This window comes from Enhydra lutris, unplaced genomic scaffold (assembly GCF_002288905.1).
Source record: "Enhydra lutris kenyoni isolate GAN:26980312 unplaced genomic scaffold, ASM228890v2 scaffoldscaffold25, whole genome shotgun sequence".
In the NCBI taxonomy this organism is placed as follows: domain Eukaryota; kingdom Metazoa; phylum Chordata; class Mammalia; order Carnivora; family Mustelidae; genus Enhydra; species Enhydra lutris.
In genome coordinates, this window is record NW_019154109.1 from 5,656,835 (window position 1) to 5,674,930 (window position 18,096).

At 54.8% G+C, this 18,096-nt stretch overlaps 1 protein-coding gene across 1 annotated transcript in view; it reads left to right on the forward strand.

Annotated features, from left to right (window-relative positions):
* Window positions 1-17,249, forward strand: part of LOC111151125 (leucine rich repeat containing G protein-coupled receptor 6) — a 116,354-nt gene extending 99,105 nt beyond the window's left edge. The window contains exons 8-18 of the mRNA XM_022508913.1: window positions 861-932; window positions 1,136-1,207; window positions 2,473-2,541; window positions 3,799-3,870; window positions 4,985-5,050; window positions 6,034-6,105; window positions 6,545-6,616; window positions 8,261-8,386; window positions 9,352-9,512; window positions 13,827-13,907; window positions 15,908-17,249. Of these exons, the coding sequence (XP_022364621.1) occupies window positions 861-932; window positions 1,136-1,207; window positions 2,473-2,541; window positions 3,799-3,870; window positions 4,985-5,050; window positions 6,034-6,105; window positions 6,545-6,616; window positions 8,261-8,386; window positions 9,352-9,512; window positions 13,827-13,907; window positions 15,908-17,163 (2,119 nt within the window). The 3' untranslated portion in view covers window positions 17,164-17,249. The remainder of the gene's footprint in view (window positions 1-860; window positions 933-1,135; window positions 1,208-2,472; window positions 2,542-3,798; window positions 3,871-4,984; window positions 5,051-6,033; window positions 6,106-6,544; window positions 6,617-8,260; window positions 8,387-9,351; window positions 9,513-13,826; window positions 13,908-15,907) is intronic.
* The last annotated feature ends 847 nt before the right edge of the window (window positions 17,250-18,096 follow it).

An 18,096-nucleotide genomic window follows, 5' to 3' on the forward strand; every position in this document is an offset into this window, starting at 1 on the left:
GTATAACGAGTGAGTTAACAAAGAAATGAGAGAGTTGGAGGAGCAGCCTAGGTGGGTCGCATGGGCTGGGGGTGTCTGCGGGGACCTGTGGGGAGAGCATGAAAGTGGAAATAATAAGGGGAGGGGAGAGAGGAGAGAGAGGAGTGGAGGCAAGGAAGGCATGAGGAGACACTAGAAATCTCCCATGAAAAAGAGGGTGGCTGGGAGGGGTCTGCTCAGCCTGGATCATGTGCTTCTCAGTCCAACTTTTATCTTGTAATGTTCCCCCCAACTAACCAAACTTGTAATTCCTGCTTCCAGAGCCCTGGACATTGGGACCTGGAGCGGGTCCTGGAGAGGGTCCCTCCCTTCTCACCTCCTCATGAGGCCACCCAGTCCCTCAACACCCGCTGCCTCTCCCCCATTCTGTGGCTGCTGTCCTTCTAGATTCCTTAGTCTCCAGGCCTGAAGACCAAGCCAGCCTCCATTTGGGGGACATCTCTCGTTCCTGCAACCCCCAGAAGCTCTGTTTTTCTCACACACCCTCAGCTACCTCTTGGGGACCCTGTGGGTTTCCTGCCACATGGGACTGAGGAGAGGACGCAGGTCCTGGGGTCTGAACTCAGCCTGCTGCCCCCAAGTTGCTCCCCCACCCCTCTGCTCCCTAAGGCTTTACTTTTCACAAATGTCGGAGAAAAGGACGGGTGTGTGATGGAATGAAGCAGACACATCCCAGGCAGAGGGGAACCTGGAATCTCGGGCTGCCATCTCTTTGGTCTTATGGTGCTTCTAATCAGCTTTCTGGAAGCTTCATGGAATTCTGTTTCTCCCTCTCCACACCTCTCTCCAAGTCTTTACTGACTCATGGTGTTGTCTTCCAGGGGGTTCCATAACAACAACATCAAGGCCATCCCAGAAAAGGCCTTCATGGGGAACCCTCTGCTGCAGACAATGTGAGTCCTCACTTCTCTGTCTCTTGGTGCTGTGCCTTTTTTGGGAGAGGGGCCAGGGCCTGGGGAGGCAGGACTCTGTGAGGGGGGGCCTTCCCCGATGTGTTCTTTCCTGGTCTGCTTTCCTGGACAAAGCAGAGATCGGCCGGGGTCTCAGCTCAAAGGGCCAAGTAACTAAATTAGATGTTTGGGTCTTTTTCTTCCAGACACTTTTATGATAACCCAATCCAGTTTGTGGGGAGGTCAGCGTTCCAGTACCTGCCTAAACTGCACACACTGTAAGTTGGACCTCCCCCAGGCCTCCCTCCTTCCCGCTGCCTCTGGCCTCCCTTCTGCAGGTGTAACACCAGCAGGGTGCTGCCCCCACTGCGAGGCCTGGTCTCCGACGCTGCGGCCTCTGCTCGGCTCAGGACTATTCCCGGACCCGGCTGCTCTAATCAGCCTCTAGTTAGCTCCCTGTGGCTTCTTCCCGGATCCCAGATGAGTGAAAGAGGGCCCTCCTCCAGAGCCCAGGAGTCTGATCTGGTGTCTTCAGGGTCCTGCTCGAGAGAGCTGTTCCAGAAACTTTTGCTTCAGAAACCAACAACTGGGATAAGGGTCTGCTTCTCCAGTGACCTTGGAGCATGGACCCCTCGGCCCTTTGCCGTACCACCTTTATTACTTTGGGCCCGACGGCATTCCCTTGTTTCCTTTCTCCCATTCTTTTCATTCCCAGCCCAAGTCCCACTTCTTCAAAAATCTTCACGGCTGACACATGACATAGGGCATCCCAGGAGCATAACTAGCCTTTTCAAGTGCACCCTTCCCCTTCATGTCCATTATCACGTTTCACTGCTGTTCTAACCACATGAGGCAGGTGGTGTTAGCACATTTTGTGGATGGATCTCGAGGTTCCCGGGGTTCCGCTCTGCCGTGAGCTAGGCCCCTGGTCTCCAGCTCCGAGAGGCTCCTTTCTGGACCCTACACTACCTCCTTGTGGTCTGGCAGGACCCGTTTTTGCTGTGCTCTGGTTGGGTCCCTGTCCTCAGCCCTGTCCTCACCGGCAGGGGATGGCAGGGAGGGGAAAAGCCATCTATCTAAAGCTGTCTGGGAGAGAGCCAGTGGGGAGGTGGTGACAACGCTTTAACGGATGTCGATTTAGGGGAGACCCTTTCTCAGACTCTAATAAGCAAACCCCTGTAGCCAAGAACTTTTTCAGAAGCACCCACCTTGGAGCCTTTTAGAGTCCATTCCCATGTCCCTTGCCTATATTTTTTTTGTTTGTGCATTTGTTGTGTTTTGCATGCTGGGACCCAGATGCCAGTTTGGGGGCTCTGCCGGGGTTCTAGGGGGCTGGGCCAACTTAAGGAAATAGCGGTTTGGACCCTGCTGAGCAAAGCCCCTCCCCTACAGGCCCTGAGTAGCTGGGGTATTTTGAGGCTGGGTGAAGGATGACATTTTCCCAAAAGGTAGCTTCTCTTCAGGGGAGATCAGTGATGGTGGGGAGCCCAGATATCGAGATGCTCTGACCCCACCCTTCAGAGTGTGTCGCATCTGCTTCCAGATCCCTGAATGGTGCCACGGACATCCAGGAGTTCCCAGATCTCAAAGGGACCACCAGCCTGGAGATCCTGTGAGTGGGGACCCTCACCCTCCACCTCATCCATGCCCCTGCTCCACCCCCAGGAGCTGTCCCGTGGAAGGCTGCTGGAAGGATCCTTTGCTTGGCCTTTATCTGGCCTGCTTCTGCTGCTGGCTCCAGCCTGGCCCAGAGGTCCCCTGGCTCAGCCCCAGGGACCCATGGCCATCTCCTGATGCGCCACTGCTGCAGGCAAGGCCAGGGGCAGCAGATGGTTTGGGGGTGAGGAGGCTGGTCTTCTCCTGACCATGCTTGGATTTTTCAGGCATGCCTTCAGAGTTCCTAACCCCAAGCTGTGAGCATCCTGAAGACCCGTGACAGGGGAGAAGAGTTGTGGAAACACATCTGCTTTGCCTTTCTGAATCACGATTTCAACAAGGACTTCCTCATATGTTCTATTATTATATCCTGTAGAGTGGGGGAGGGGTACCAGAGCACAGTAGGACCTCAACACATTTAAGAGGATGAATGGAACAATCAAGCAAACACCCAGAGTGAGTGTTAGGAAGCCAACCGCCCTGCCCCCCATCACACAGCTCATTCATGTCATGGCCCAGACAGGAACTCTCTCTCCTCTGTGCCTCTGTTGTCTTCCCCGAGATTTGCTGGCATCTGGAAAATTTTCCATGAGGGAAGTAATAGTTCCCCAAGAATGACCTTGGCCTTGGGTATTTCTTGGGACACCCTGTCCCTAGCCAAAACTGCCCCACAGCCCTCTCTGTCCCAGCCCCAGGTCCTTCCCTTCTTTCCCACCCCTTCCCCCTTCCCTGGGGCACGGGGAGCAGACTCTGTGCAAGGTTCCCATGGCTCCACTGGGGTTGTTTTGTTTCATTTTTCCTATCTACTCCCTGCCCATGGCTATGCACCCCCTCTCTAAGGAGGGCAGATGAGATTCTAGTTCCTGTCCTACATACCCCGTGTTGCCGGAGACCTCTCTGGGACAATGGGTGGGGACCCGATGGGTGGATGGGGTGTGGGCCGCGCGGGCAGGAACTGTCCGCCAAGCAGAGATCCCCTGGGCTGTGTCTGTCTCTGTTGCCCACCCCCACCCGCCTCCAGTCCCAGGGGAGCTCTGTGCTCAGATGCCAGACTTGCTCCTTTCTCTCCATATAGCTCCACCCCTGCCCTGTGCCTTCTGCCACTTCTCTTCTGTCAGCTCTGTGCTCCCATGTCAGCATCAGGCCCAGAGCTGGAGGCAGCGGCCAGGGATGGCAGGGCCTGGTGCCAGCTCTGTCTCTGCTCTCTCTGCAGGACCCTGACCCGTGCAGGCATCCGGCTGCTCCCACCAGGGATGTGCCAGCAGCTGCCCAGGCTCCGAGTGCTGTGAGTGGCTCACAAGTATTCCCCAGTCTTGGCATTGTGCCCTTGCTCCCATGGGCTGGAGCAGAGGCCCCTCCTGCTTCTGTCCCTCTGGGTTACTTCTTTTGCTGGAGAATGGGACAGTCTGCAGAGTACCTGCTCGGGAGGGACTGGGCTGTCCTCTCTTGCTCGGGGCAAAGGGACAATAGCCTTTGGAGTCTGACCAGGGTTTAAGGCCCAGCTTTGCCCCTTAGTAGCTGTATGAATTTGGACTCACTCTCTAACGTCTCAGGGCTTCAATGCCTCATCAGCAAAATATGGATAAATGTGTGAGGGTTGAAAAAAATGTCTGTCCAGCACACAGCACAGAGTGCTAGCACGTAAAAGCTGCTCAGCCAGTGGCATTGCTTATCTAGTAAGAACATTAAGGTCTTCCGGAAGCATGGAGGCATTTAAGTGGCCTATGAAGTCAAGGGGAGTTTTGTTCTCCCTCCTGAATCCGTTCGGAATGTGAGGCTTCTCCACATGGACCCACAGCTCGGGATGGGGAGGCTGATGCAGGAGACACTGCGTCCGCAGCTGTGCTAGCCTGGGTGTCTGGAGACGTGGGCTCAGCTTCCAGCCTTGCCACTGACTGGCAGTGTGTCCCTGGCAGGTTCTGTCCCTTCCCTGTGCCTCAGAGTCCTCATCTGTTAATGAAGGGGTTGAGCCAGATGATCTCCACAGGCCCAGGCTTACCCCCCCTCCCCCACCTCGGGACTCTGTGCGTGGGGACTACGGGGATGTTTCTTGGGTTGGCGGTGACCGGCTTGCCCAGTAAGGCCTGATATGGTCCCTGCTGGCTGTCGCAGAGCCCCGGCACCCTCTATTCCTTTTCTCATCTCTGTGCCCCTCTCACTTCCTGTCTCCCTTCCCCCAGGACCCTCCTAGGGTCCCCTAGGCCTTGGGACTCAGCGGGAGGAAGGGAAGTCCCCTTGCTGGGAGGCGTGTCAACAGCCACATCCCTGCAGGGTCCTCCCAGCCCTCGGCTGCTTGACAGGAAGGCACATCCTGGCGGGGCTGCTTCTCCTGGCCCCCAGCCTCACCCGGTCTTGCTCTCTCTCTCTCTCTCTCTCTCTCTCTCTCTCTCTTCCCCCAGGGAATTGTCTCATAATCAAATCGAGGAGCTGCCCAGCCTGCACAGGTGTCAGAAACTAGAGGAAATGTGAGTTGGGGGTGTGGGAGCGAGGTGAAGGCATGCAAGCCAGACTCGGGACAAGTCTGAGGGGAGGGGGGTGGGCAGGGAGCACACTCGGACATTTCTCCCTTCTCTGAGCTGGTTGACCCTCCCAAGGGTTAGGGCTGGGAGCTCAGAGGCCTAGACAAGGCCTCCAGGGACCACCGACGATGGACCCACCCCGTCAGTCTCAAGGTGGCTCATTGGGGGTAGCCACAACAATGAAAGGTAGTAGTGATTAGGGCCAATGGAGGGCCAGAGTCACATCAGCACTAGGAGGTGGGACACACTCACACATAGGAGAAGAATCCCAGGATTCAAATTTGACAAGGAAAAAAATCACCTAAAAAATTCTCTAAACTCTTTTCACTCAGCTTCTGTTTTTGTTTGTTTGTTTGTTTGTTTTGGGTTTTTTTCAAGCTTGGTGGGTCTCCTGAGCCTCCCTGTCTGTCCCTTGACCCTAGGTAGGGCAATGCCTTTTGGGGCCCAGGCAGGATAGGGGTGTGAGGGTCTGTCCTGTTTGTCTAGATGCCCAAGGAAAGAGGGTCTTCAGCATTACAGAGGGACATGCTCCATCTCCCATTCAGACAAGCAGTCCACTGAGCTCCGCCCCCCAGCTTGGGCCAGTCACTGGGTCATCCAAGGGCGGGGCAATGCTCTGCTGCTGGACTAAGGTCTGAAGAACGCAGGAGCGAGGTTGCCTGGGCTGGGAGCCAGCCCCGGTGGGAACCCTGGAAACTGACTCCCTTCTGGGCCACAGGGATGGTTTTGTGGCTTTGTCTTCTGACCCACTTACCCAAGGCAACCGGATCCCCTTGTGCTCCCTTTAATTCTGGTGACTTCCGCGGGCCCTTTCTTCCCGTGCCAGGAGAAGTGGGGGGCTCTCCTTTCTTCCTCATAGTGCATGGGGGGCGTGGAACGGGGCCAGGGTTTGAGCCTATTGGCTCATCTAGTCTCTCTTGTTGCCCTAGAGGCCTCCAGCACAACCGCATCTGGGCGATCGGAGCAGACACCTTCAGCCAGCTGAGCTCCCTGAGAGCCCTGTGAGTATCCTGCAGCATCCCAGACTGGACCCTACGGGGGCCCACTGTGCCCCTCTCTCGGGCACACTCCATACCCACAGTGTACATGGCAGTGGCGGGCACAAGTCTTCCCTGCTCGGTATCCCTGCCCCCAGCGCGCGCGCGCGTGCGCGCGCACACACACACACACACACACACCAGGAGAGGTGCCTCCCCTTCCAGACGGCTTCTGAAGCCACTTCTCCAGCTGGTGCCCAGGGGCTGATGAGATTCTGAGGCCAATCTGCCAAATCCCCTTTTCTGTGGCCCCAGCCAGGCAGCAGGTACCTTCCCCGAAAGGCTGAGGGTTCTGCTCCTGGGGGCAGCTCAGATGGGGAGTGTGAGAAGGAGAACTCAGGAGGGGAACGGCGAGCCCCGCACATGTCCCGGGTCTCACCTGTAATCCCCTCTCTGCGCACAGGGACCTGAGCTGGAACTCCATCCGGTCCATCCACCCTGAGGCCTTCGTGACCCTACGCTCCCTAGTCAAGCTGTAAGTGCGTTCTGCACCCTCCTCCCGCTGGATGGAGACCAGTGGGGACCCTAGGCCAGCGGGGGGTGGGGGTGGGCAGGGGTGGGAGGACCCACCCCAGAGTGGGGACATGCACGAATGTCTGACCGCACATCCCAGCCTCATCAGTCATTCTGACAGTCCGTTTGACAAGCCATGGGTCCTGATAAACTCCTGCAAGCTCTGGAATCTCATCTGCTAATATTTGGCAACATCTTAGTGGCCTCAGTGCCCTGTGCCCCCACCCCCTCTGGTCTCACGCCCTCCCTCAGCCTCTACATGTGCCAACAGAGAGGAGGTTAGAGCCCAAAACTCCTTCACAACCTGGGACAGTGGCAGCAGGTGTGGGAGCCAGGGTCTCAGCTCAACAGTCCCCCACATGAGCAGTAACACTAGAGGGCTGCCATTCTGCAGGGAGGCAGAGGCTCACAGGTTCCCTAAATTACACAGGCTGTAAACAGGGAGCATATAGTGCTGGCTGCATGGTCAATAGGTCAGAGCTGGAAGGGACCTCTGGTGGGACTGCCACACACTGTGGTGCAGGTTGTGTACTGCACAAGGGCTCCCACCCAAGAGGGAACTGACTGGCTGCTTCCATCCATGTCCCAAAGATGTGTCCATCCTGATAGGACCCTTTTCTGATTAACACCCAGACTCCACGGGCTAGCTCTAGTCCTGGCCTTGGAGATCATCTAGCCCAATCCCTTACTTCACAGGAGAGGCCTCCAGGCCCAGGGGAGAAGCCCGCTCAAAGCAAGGCCAGAATGCAAGCCTTCCAGGAGGTTCACAGTGCCCCTCCTGTCTGCCACTCTCTAGGCTCTGGGCCAGAGACTTGCAAAACTCACACCTCGGTCTTCCCTCTCCTGTTTGCTCTGCTCCTGCCAGATAGGTAGGGTGGTTATTTTTATCCCCTTGAAAGATGAGGACATTGAAACTCAGGCAAATTTGTGACTCCCCTTGATTATGCAGGGAGTCGGTGACAGCACCAGGTTTCCTACCTTCCAGTCCAGGCTGTTTCCACAACGCACAGTCTGTGGTGCTGGTGTTTGGTTTGGAGTGCTGGTTCCCTGTAATGTGTCTCCAGTAGAAGACCGTGCATGTCCTCATCTCTGGCTACAAAGCCAGCCCCCAAAACAGAACAGATGACCAAACCCCTGCTTGTAGTCAGAGGCCAGCTCTGTCCAATCCCTGACTCTGGCCTCTCATGTCGTCAGAAAAGTGGGGGAATAGGGGGAGGCAAGTACAGGCAGATGCCCTAGGGGGGTGGACAGGGACCCTCGGATGGGACAGGGAACTGGGCATAGGAGCTGTGGTTAAGGAACTCTGTGACCTATGAGTTGGGATGGCTTGACATTACCTTAGAGCAATCCCTAGTATATAGTTGGCCCCCAGTATTTGATGAAGGAATGAATGAATGAGTGAGTGAGTTAGGGGTGGTGCCTCTAGCAATCCCTGACCATCCTCCTGCTCCAGCATTTCGTGTCTTTGTCTCTCTTTGCTGATCTTCTGTCCTCTGCTCCTCTCCTCTTGCTTCCATCCCAGGCACCCTGGTCACACCCTCAGCACAGCCCTGCCCCCTCAGCATTCCCACTGACTGCCAATAACCCTGACCATGCACTGTCCTAGGGACCTGACGGACAACCAGCTGGCCACACTGCCCCTGTCTGGACTTGGGGGCCTGATGCATCTGAAGCTAAAAGGGAACCTGGCTCTCTCCCAGGCCTTCTCCAAGGACAGTTTCCCAAAACTGAGGTGAGGGTCTGGCTTTCCCCCACCCCCAGATAGTTTTGCCCCAGAGTAGCTGGGGAGGCCAAGGAGGGACAGAGAGAGCAAAGTCATGGGGCTTCACCTTGAGAAAAACCTGATGGCCCAGAGGCGTAGGGTTTGGTCACTGCTCAGTGGGAAGGGCTCCTGCCTCCCCTTCCTCATCTCATTCACAGCTTTTCTTTCTGTCCCAAGCAGCAGCCCTGGGGCTGCTGAGACCTCCTGTGAGGACAGGAGGAAGATGAGGTGCAGGCCCCCGGACCTCCTTGCTCCTTGTCCCCTTCGGGGCACACAGACTGCCTGTCCTCACTTGAGCAGCATCTGGGCCCCTGCGGTGAGGGCCGAGCCCAGGGCACCGAGGAGTGGAAAACAAGCCGCCCGACCGGTCCCTGGTGCTAATGACATCCAGGCCTTCTGCCTGCAGCGGCAGCACAGCCTGTGTGGCCCAGGCCGCCCCTACTGCCAGCTAACGAGCTGCCTGGGGGCATCAGCCCTCGCCTTCAGAGGGCACCAGATTCAGCTCGGCTGTGCCCAGGGGTGGGGCTGGGGGACAGGGCAAGGGTGAAGCAAGAGTCACTATGAGAATCCCTGTCTCCTGAGATCTCAAAAAAGAGTTGCTGGCTGGGAGGGGAGCAGAGCACTGGAGTGCTGTGTGATCTTGGGTGAGCCGGTCCCAGCCCTGAGCCTACTGAGGGGACCCCATAAAGGACAGAAAGTTTATCTTCCCATCTCATTCTCAAGATGAGTGAGGAAAAGATTGGCAGATGCTCAGAGCCCTTCAGAGGCAGGAGCCAGGCTGTCGGATCCGTACAAACAAAGCCCAGAGGGCCGCCTGCACCGTCATCGGGGCGCTTTGGGGTTGAAAGGCCGGTGCTGAGTGCTGGGTCCCTGGGTGGGCCGCCTAACCACTCCTCAGACAGCTCATTTTACCCCTGTGCCCCCTCGGCTCCCAGGATCCTGGAGGTGCCCTATGCCTACCAGTGCTGTGCCTATGGCGTCTGTGCCAGCTTCTTCAAGGCCTCTGGACAGTGGGAGGCTGAGGACTTTCACCTTGAGGAGGAGGAGGCTCCAAAGAGACCCCCAGGCCTTCTTGCCGGACAAGCTGAGAACCACTGTGAGTGATGGGGCTCCTGGGCAGGGCGGGTAGGTGGCCGTGGAGAAGAAGTTAGGGAGGAGGCCCGGGGGACCCTGAGAGGGGTCTGGCAGGGGCTGCAGAGGCAAACCCCAAGGGTGACCTGGGAGGTGACCTCTGTTTGCATCTTGTCTCTCTAAGAACGTAGCCCAAAGGTGCTTGGGGAGAAGATGATGACAAGGACAGTAGTAATGTTTCCATATTTGCCACGCCCTTCTTGGTCCCCAAGGTGCTTCCCAAGCTGCATCTTGTGGAGCACTCTTGCCCTCGTGGTTCGCACGTTCCTTCTCCATGGCTGCCTCCTGGCTACATGGGCCCTGTGATTTCATTCTCAGAGAGGACACCTACTTTCTAAATCAACCTGAGCCAAGCAGGATTGAATTAAGTCAATTAAATTAAACCTCCGTTTAAAAAAAAAAGTCCCCTCACTATATGTCCTAGAGCCAAGTGGAACAGCGTGGGGGATTATCACTCTCCCAAGTCCTCCTGTCCCTCAGAGGCCCCTGGCTGCAAGAGGACCTTGCTGAGAAGGGCCACATGGGTCTCTTTCTAGAACAGTTGTAAAAGAAGGAAGGGTGGAAGTAGGCAGCTGAGGGGGCTCCGAGAGACCATCTGCCAACGGTATCTTAGATAGAGGGCAGCGGGGAGGGCTTCTGTCCCCCTCACCGTCACTCCATGTGACAGAACACAGGTAGAATCAGGAGGAAGCAAAAAAGGGCCCCTGATATTTGAATTTCGTTTTCAGTCTCTAACCCCCTCTCCACAGTATGTCCATGGAGAAGCGAAACAGAAAAGTCAGAACGAAAACATGTAAGAAAAGCATCTTATGGTGGTGTAGACAGACCTGGGTTCTAAACCCAATGACACCGTTTACCAGTTGTGTTGCCCAGGACAAGCTCTTCAACCTTACTGAGCCTTGTTGTTGTTTTTTTTTTTTTTTGATCTGCACAGTGATAACTATACTACATATCTCACAGGTCATAGGGAGCAAAGCATGACCCCTGGTACTACCTGCCACTCTTACTACTGGGAACAGGGGCGGGGGCCTCCCCGTGTGTGTGAGGAGGGACGGCGTGTTGTGTAGTTTGGAACACAGCTTATGGAGGCCAGTATTCCACAAGCAGTTAAGGGGTCTCTGGGGTCTCTCTCCCAGACCCCTCCCCGGGGAGGGCGTCAGGACCCCTTGAAGAGCCCAGCGGCCAGGCTGGCTCTGGGCCGGCAGACAGCTGTCCCCAGGGGACATTCCCGGATGTCTGTCTGCTGTACACTCCCTCAGGGGGCTGGAAGGAGGAATGGAAACTTTCCTTCCTCAAGGTGAAACTTTCCACCAGGCTTAGGTCTTGGAGAGCCACAGGGCGTCAGAATCGTGGGCTGCCTGCCGCTGGTAACGGGAGCTGGGGCAGGGCCCCCCACTTCCTGTGGGAGCTAATAAGCCTTGAGGAAGAAAGCCAGGAGCTTCGGCTGCAGCCAGATTTGATTTCCTCCTCGTTTCAAGAGTGGTTACTTAACACCTTGGCTGTAACTTTCCCAGCCTCAGATGGAGTCCGCGGGCCTCAGCCTGTGCATTTCATTCATGTGTTCTGATTTCAAAGAATTGCTGAGCTCCATTCTGGAGAGCCGGGGTGGCAGGGAATGAAAGGTAGAGAAGAGAGGAAATGCCAGCACTCTGTGGGCACACCTCGGCCTCCTGCCCGCCCTGATGGTGTCTGGGCCAAGGGCAGCTCCGCAGAGCCTTCCTGCCTCCTGGGAAAATGTCCAACTGAAGGTGTTTACCCTTTAAGTGGGGAGGAAGGAAACAAACCACATGAGTCAAAGATGGGGACAAGCATGACACAGAGTCACCCCTTGTTAGTGTGTGGTGGAGGACGAGCCCATGGGGCGCTGTCGTTGAAGCCCGGTGCCTTACAGGCGTCCTTCAGAAGAGAAGCAGGGCTCTCCTACCACTCGGGGCCTCAGACACCTTGCCTAGTCTCACTAGAGAAACTGAAGTCTTATTCTTTTTTTTTTTTTTTTAAAGATTTTATTTATTTATTTGACAGAGAGAGATCACAAGCAGATGGAGAGGCAGGCAGAGAGAGAGAGAGAGAGAGGGAAGCAGGCTCCCCGCTGAGCAAAGAGCCCGATGCGGGACTCGATCCCAGGACCCTGAGATCATGACCCGAGCCAAAGGCAGCGGCCCAACCCACTGAGCCACCCAGGCGCCCCTGAAGTCTTATTCTTAAAAAATAGTCTTTCGGTGATAATTATTGCTGCAAACAAGGGTTTTGTCTTTATAAATGATAAGATGTTTAAGATGATCATTTCAAAATTCTTGTAGAATTTCTGGACTCCCAAGGTATCCCTAACACCCCTGGAGTTCATAGGCTCTGGTTTAAGAAACCCTGCCATAGTGACTAAGAGGAGAAAAAAAACTCCTACTTGATTCAAACAAGTTACAGAGTTTCTTTAACAATGGATTTATCTTTGTAATCCTATTTTCTCAGGCTAAGGAACCGCAGGGTCTAGACTTAGAATGGGAAGGATTGGTAAAGATGATCTAGTCCTGCCTCTCACCCCCCTTCGAAGTGCCCTTTCTCTTATCTGGGACTTTCTGTTCCAGCATCTCTGGGGACAAATGATGCCCACCTCGTGCATCTGTAAAGCTGTCCCTGCATTCCTTCCAGGCTGCCCCCAAACCCCCATCAGGAAAGCATAACAGTTAAATACCTGGGCTCTGTAGTGAGACAGACCAGGTCAGACTTCCGCCCTGCTGCACACCGACTAGGAGACCTGGGGCAAGTGCCTTCGCTTCCATGAGCCTCAGTGTTCTCATCTGTCAAATGATGTCAAAGGACACCTGCCATGTGCGGCTGCCGGAAAGGTTAATGAGACTGTGAAGACCACAGCTCGTGGAGCTGGCACAGGAGCTCAGAGACTCTTAGCCTCACTGGCACACAAATCTGTTAGTTGACACGGTTCACAATGCCGTGACTGCCGGATCCTCTTCTGTCTCCATGAGCTCCCTGAGACCAGGACCGTGTCTTCCTCATCCCCAAGTTGCTCTGCCCTTGCCCGAAGCCCAGCAGATGGCAGGCATGGCATGCGGCCCCTGGGACCTCAGGCCCACCTCTCTGTCAGCTCTAAGTGTGGGAGCTTATTTGTGTTAGTGACAAGGAAAGCTCATTTGAATTGTTAAGTCGCCTCCTTCTATGACCCTTCCTGATTCTACCCTCTGCACCAACACAGCATGTATGAGCACAGTTCCTTTATGCCTGATGGGACTTCAGCTCCTGGAGGACGGCCAGTCTTCCCACTTAGTCTTGCCTTGCCTAAGTTAATCCCCCAGTGGCTTTGACCATTTCTCAAGTGTGTGGCTTCTACTCGCTCACTCTCCCTGGTTCACCTCCTCTGAATATAGTCCAGCTCACTACTCAGTCTTAAGAAGATGTCCTTCCTGGGGCACCTGGGTGTCTGACTCTTGATTTCGGCTCAGGTAGTGATCTCAGGGTCATGGGATCAAGCCCTGTTTCGGGCTCTGCGCTGGGCATGGATCCTGCTTAAGATTCTCTTTCTCAGGGCTCCTAGGTGTCTCAGTTGGTTAAGCATCTGCCTTCAGCTCAGGTCATGATCCCAAGGTCCTGGGATAGAGCCCTGCATGGGGCTCCCTGCTCAGCGAAGAGCCTGCTTCTCCCTCTTCTGTCTGCTGTTCTGCCTACTTCTGCTCTCTCTCTGTCTCTCTGTCAAATAAATAAATAAAATCTTTAAAAAAAATAAAGATTCTGTCTCTCCCTCTCCCTCTGCCCCTCAACCCTGAACTTGGGTGTTCTATCTCTCTCTTTCTCCAAAGATATAAAAAAATAAAAGTAGAAAGATTTTCTTTCTTGCGCATGGTGTTCACAACTGGACAGGGAATTACAGTGGGGGACTGGCCAGTGTGGAGAACTGTTTGATTACCAGCTCCCATTTTTAAGGCAGCCTCCACCCTAACTCTAACACGGTAACTCTAACATGTGCTAACCTAGCACAGTAACTAGGCTGCCTGGAGGGGACGCACGTGCTCAGTTACAGGACAAGACAAGCAAGTCTCAGATGAAAATTTGCCGTAAAGAACAGACAATGCAAATAACCCACATGTGGATAATAGGAACAGACTCTTTTCACCTAAGAGTAGAACAGATGTGCAGGGCTGCTGGGATGACCTGTGCCGAGCAGAATGAGCTGGGGATGGCAGCTTAAAGAGGTGGGCATTTGGAGAAAGATGGGGCTTGATTGTCACCAAGACCTGGCCCCCAAGCCACCTCTGGTCTCATCTCTCAGATGACCTGGATCTGGACGAGCTCCAGCTGGAGATGGAGGACACAAAGCCACACCCCAGTGTCCAGTGCAGCCCCATTCCAGGTGAGACGGGTGCCTTGGTACGGGGTTGGGGGCAGGACTGGGGAAGGAGTACCCAAGTATTTAGATGAGATGCCCATTCAGCGTGGCATGTTTATAACCATACTTCAGGCGCCTTCTCTGCCTAAAAGCCAACATTCTGAGGGGAAGACAACCTCTTCTGGTGATTCTTGGGGAAGGAGCTGGAGTTCTTCCCTCGGGTGGCCGTTTGGAACAACAGTAGGGGAGGGGCAACTGTGGGGAGAGGGAAGTCAAAGCAAAGATCAGCCAATGAGAAGTTAAACATCCGAGAGAAAGTGTCTCTCATTGAAGAGAGAAGCAGTGAAGAATGTCTTGACCCCATTGTTCTGGGTGGTGTGTGGCGCTGCTTCTGAGCACCCCTTCAGTCTAAGAGTCACAGAATCCTAGAGTCAGATGGGCCTCCGAAAGGTTGCCTTCTCCATCCCTCTCTGCTCTCTTTCTTGAACAGTGTGCTTCTCTATTTCGTCTCCCCTCCATTTTCCCGTTTTCTATCTGTCTTTGGTTCGTGTCCCTTGGCCGCCTCTCTTGCTTTCTCTGAGCTAGAACAGTGCTCAAGGACTGCCAGCACCTGCTCGCAGCACTCAGTGGCTATAGCACGCCCTCTAGTGTCAGCCCAGAACAAGAACACCAACGCAGTCTGGAGGAAACAGGTGGTGTTTTCTTCCTGACTTGGAAACCCATAGGCTTCACGCTGCCATAGAAATTTCGCCTCTGAAAACCAATAATCAGCAGTGTTGAGGTAAAAGAGGAGGCTCCAAAAGGCAAAGTCCAGCTTGAACTTGCTTTAAAGATAGATCGTACAAGTGGTCAGATAAATTATGGTACATCCATATGGGCAAGTATTTACTACGCGGACATGGAAAACACATTTTGGAGGAAGATAAAGATTTGGGAAAGTGTGCATAATAAAATTTTAACTTAAGAAAGGGAATTAAAGCCTATATGCGGAAAATCCCAGTTTAGTTTAAAAACATATATGTTTGTATGTATCTTTTAAAAAATGGGAGGAGACATACCAAAACGATGAGTTCTTTTGGAGAGGTGGAATGATAAGCAGTTTTAATTTTTCCATGTTTTATTTTCCAAACTTTCTGCAATGACCATCTATTATATGGTAGTCGGAAAAAAAATATGTTTAAAAAATAGTTCCCACAAAAGCCTCTCAAATTCCCAAGCTACTAGAAATACATTGCAGAAGAGAAGTCTGAAGCCAAAAGAAATGAAGACATAACATGTCCAAAGTTACAGGGTGATTTAAGGACAGAACCTGAGGGGAGAGATGGAAAACACCACCATCACAACCATTTGCGCAAAACCAGGTTGGAAAAACCCAGAGTCATCTGTGTTTTCATTTACTTATTATACTTTTCTTTCCGAATACCGATTGACTCTGTGAGTACCGACTGTGGTCTCTCTCCCCACCACAGAGCAAGGGAGAGCCAGCCAGGTACAACACCTCATCAACGGTGGGGTCTTTATCGGATCCCTGGGCACTGACTGGGAGAAGCAGAGCCTTGGGATGCGGACTGGTCACTCTCCGGGCAGCCCCCCACACCTCTGTGTCTCCAGCTCAGCCGTATCCCAGTTCAGATGCCCCCATTTTATAGCACACTCCTGTATGCCGTCTCACCCCTTCCTTGCTCCAAAATGCTTTGGAGAGTCTGCTTTGCTGAACGTTTCCTCAATTCCTGGGTTTGCGCTGTGTACTTTGTGTACAAATTTGTTTATTACATGTTTCTATTTCTGCATGTATTGGCTGAGTGTTCCCTGCATTTGCAGCTCCTTGGAAGAAGAGCTGCGTATATGTGCCCACTGCCCCCTACCCCCCACCCCACCTGACAGTCCTCAGAGACCAAGTCAGCTCCTGTCAGCCCAGGAGTTCTCTGGGGACAGAGGCTGTGTCAGCCTCCCCAGCCTCATCCCCAACACGTAGGCCCAGCAGCCTTGGACCTAGGGGTAATGTCTCATCCCCTCTCCCGCAGGCCCCTTCAAGCCCTGCGAGCACCTCTTCGAGAGCTGGGGCATCCGGCTGGCTGTGTGGGCCATCGTGCTGCTCTCTGTGCTCTGTAACGGGCTGGTGCTGCTGAGTGTCTTCGCAGGCGGGCCTGGCCCTCTGCCCCCGGTCAAGTTCGTCATCGGTGCCATCGCGGGTGCTAATGCCCTAACCGGCATATCCTGTGGCCTCTTAGCATCCGTGGACGCCCTGACCTTTGGCCAGTTCGCCCAGTATGGAGCCCGCTGGGAGATGGGGCTGGGCTGCCAGGCCACAGGCTTCCTGGCCGTCCTGGGGTCCGAGGCTTCCGTGCTGCTCCTCACTCTGGCCGCCGTGCAGTGTAGCGTCTCCGTCTCCTGCGTCCGGGCCTACGGGAAGGCCCCCTCCCTGAGCAGCATCCGAGCGGGGGCCCTGGGCTGCCTGCTGCTGGCCGGGCTAGCCGCGGCCCTGCCCCTCGCCTCGGTGGGAGAGTACGGGGCGTCCCCGCTCTGCCTGCCCTATGCCGCGCCCGAGGGCCGGCCGGCCGCGCTGGGCTTTGCCGTGGCCCTGGTGATGATGAACTCCTTGTGCTTCCTGGCCGTGGCCGCTGCCTACATCAGACTCTACTGCCACCTGCCGCGGGGCGGCTTCGAGGCCGTGTGGGACTGCGCCATGGTGCGGCACGTGGCCTGGCTCATCTTTGCCGACGGGCTCCTCTACTGCCCTGTGGCCTTCCTCAGCTTCGCCTCCATGCTGGGGCTCTTCCCTGTCACCCCAGAGGCCGTCAAGTCTGTCCTACTGGTGGTACTACCCCTGCCTGCCTGCCTCAACCCGCTGCTCTACCTGCTCTTCAACCCCCACTTCCGGGATGACCTGCGGCGCCTCTGGCCCTGCCCAGGGACCCCAGGTCCCCTAGCCTATGCTGCTGCCAACGAGCTGGAGAAGAGCTCCTGCGATTCTACCCAGGCCCTGGTGGCCTTCTCTGATGTGGATCTCATTCTGGAAGCTTCTGAGGCTGGGCGGCCTCCCGGGCTGGAGACCTATGGCTTCCCCTCAGTGACCCTCATCTCCTGTCAGCAGCCGGGGGGCCCCAGGTTGGAGGGCAGCCATTTTGTAGAGCCAGAGGGAACTCACTTTGGGAACCCACCACCCTCCATGGATGGAGAACTGCTGCTCAGGGCAGAGGGAGCCATGTCAGCTGGTGGGAGCCTGTCAGTGGGCAGGGCCTTCCAGCCCTCTGGCTCTGCCTTTGCCTCACACTTATAAATGGCCCTTCTCACTCTTTTCTTCCCATGTCTTCCCTCCCCTCTCCTCCCACTCCATGAATGATGGCTGCTTGTAAAATAAATTCAACCAAAACTCCACAGTGTGATCCACAGCAGGACGGCCCAGTCCCGGGGCCCTGGGCTCCACTGGTCTCCTCTCTCCCATGGCCATCACCAACATGTGCTTCTTGGCCTGGGGTCCTCCCCTTGGCCTTCCTCTGGGCCTCTTTCCTCTCACATCTGAAGCTGTGGACCAGAGATCTGGACATCTTTCTGGCTGAGGAGAATGAGGGATGAGGGAAGCACAAAGGAGTGACTGCGATGGGGAGTCGAGCAGGTCAAGGATCAGGGTACAATGGGCAGGGGGGCCTCACAGGGAAAGACCAATAAGGGGACAGCCAAAGGCATCCGGGCATCTGCCCTTTGACTTGCGGATTGGACATGAAATGTATTCTGTGTCCTGTTAATCTCAAGATAGGACATGCAAAAAGACTGTTCAAATCAGTTTTAGAAGATACGACACATTGTGTCCCTTTCTCAGAGAGTCACAGTGATATTAGCACGGTAACGGCTGCCAGAATTCCCACAGCGGTAAAGTCTGTTGAACTTTGTTTAACCCACTTCCCCAAAATATTTGACAACAGGTTTTTGTTTGGTTGGTTTTCATGGACTATCCGTTAACATCTCACAGAATGTAACACTGCTCTCTCCTGGGGCCCCTCATGTCTACACCACCTAGTGTTCCCCAGTGACCTCACAAGTGCCACCGATCCTAGAAAACCCCTATTGTAGGAGTTTCACCTGGGGCAAAGATGATTCCACCAACCGGAGAAGACTCTCCACACTACTTTCCCATCCTTCTTGCTTTGCTCTGGGAAGGATGGGGGAGAGGCTGCCTTTGGCCCCGCTCACTGGGGCAGGGATAAAGAGATCC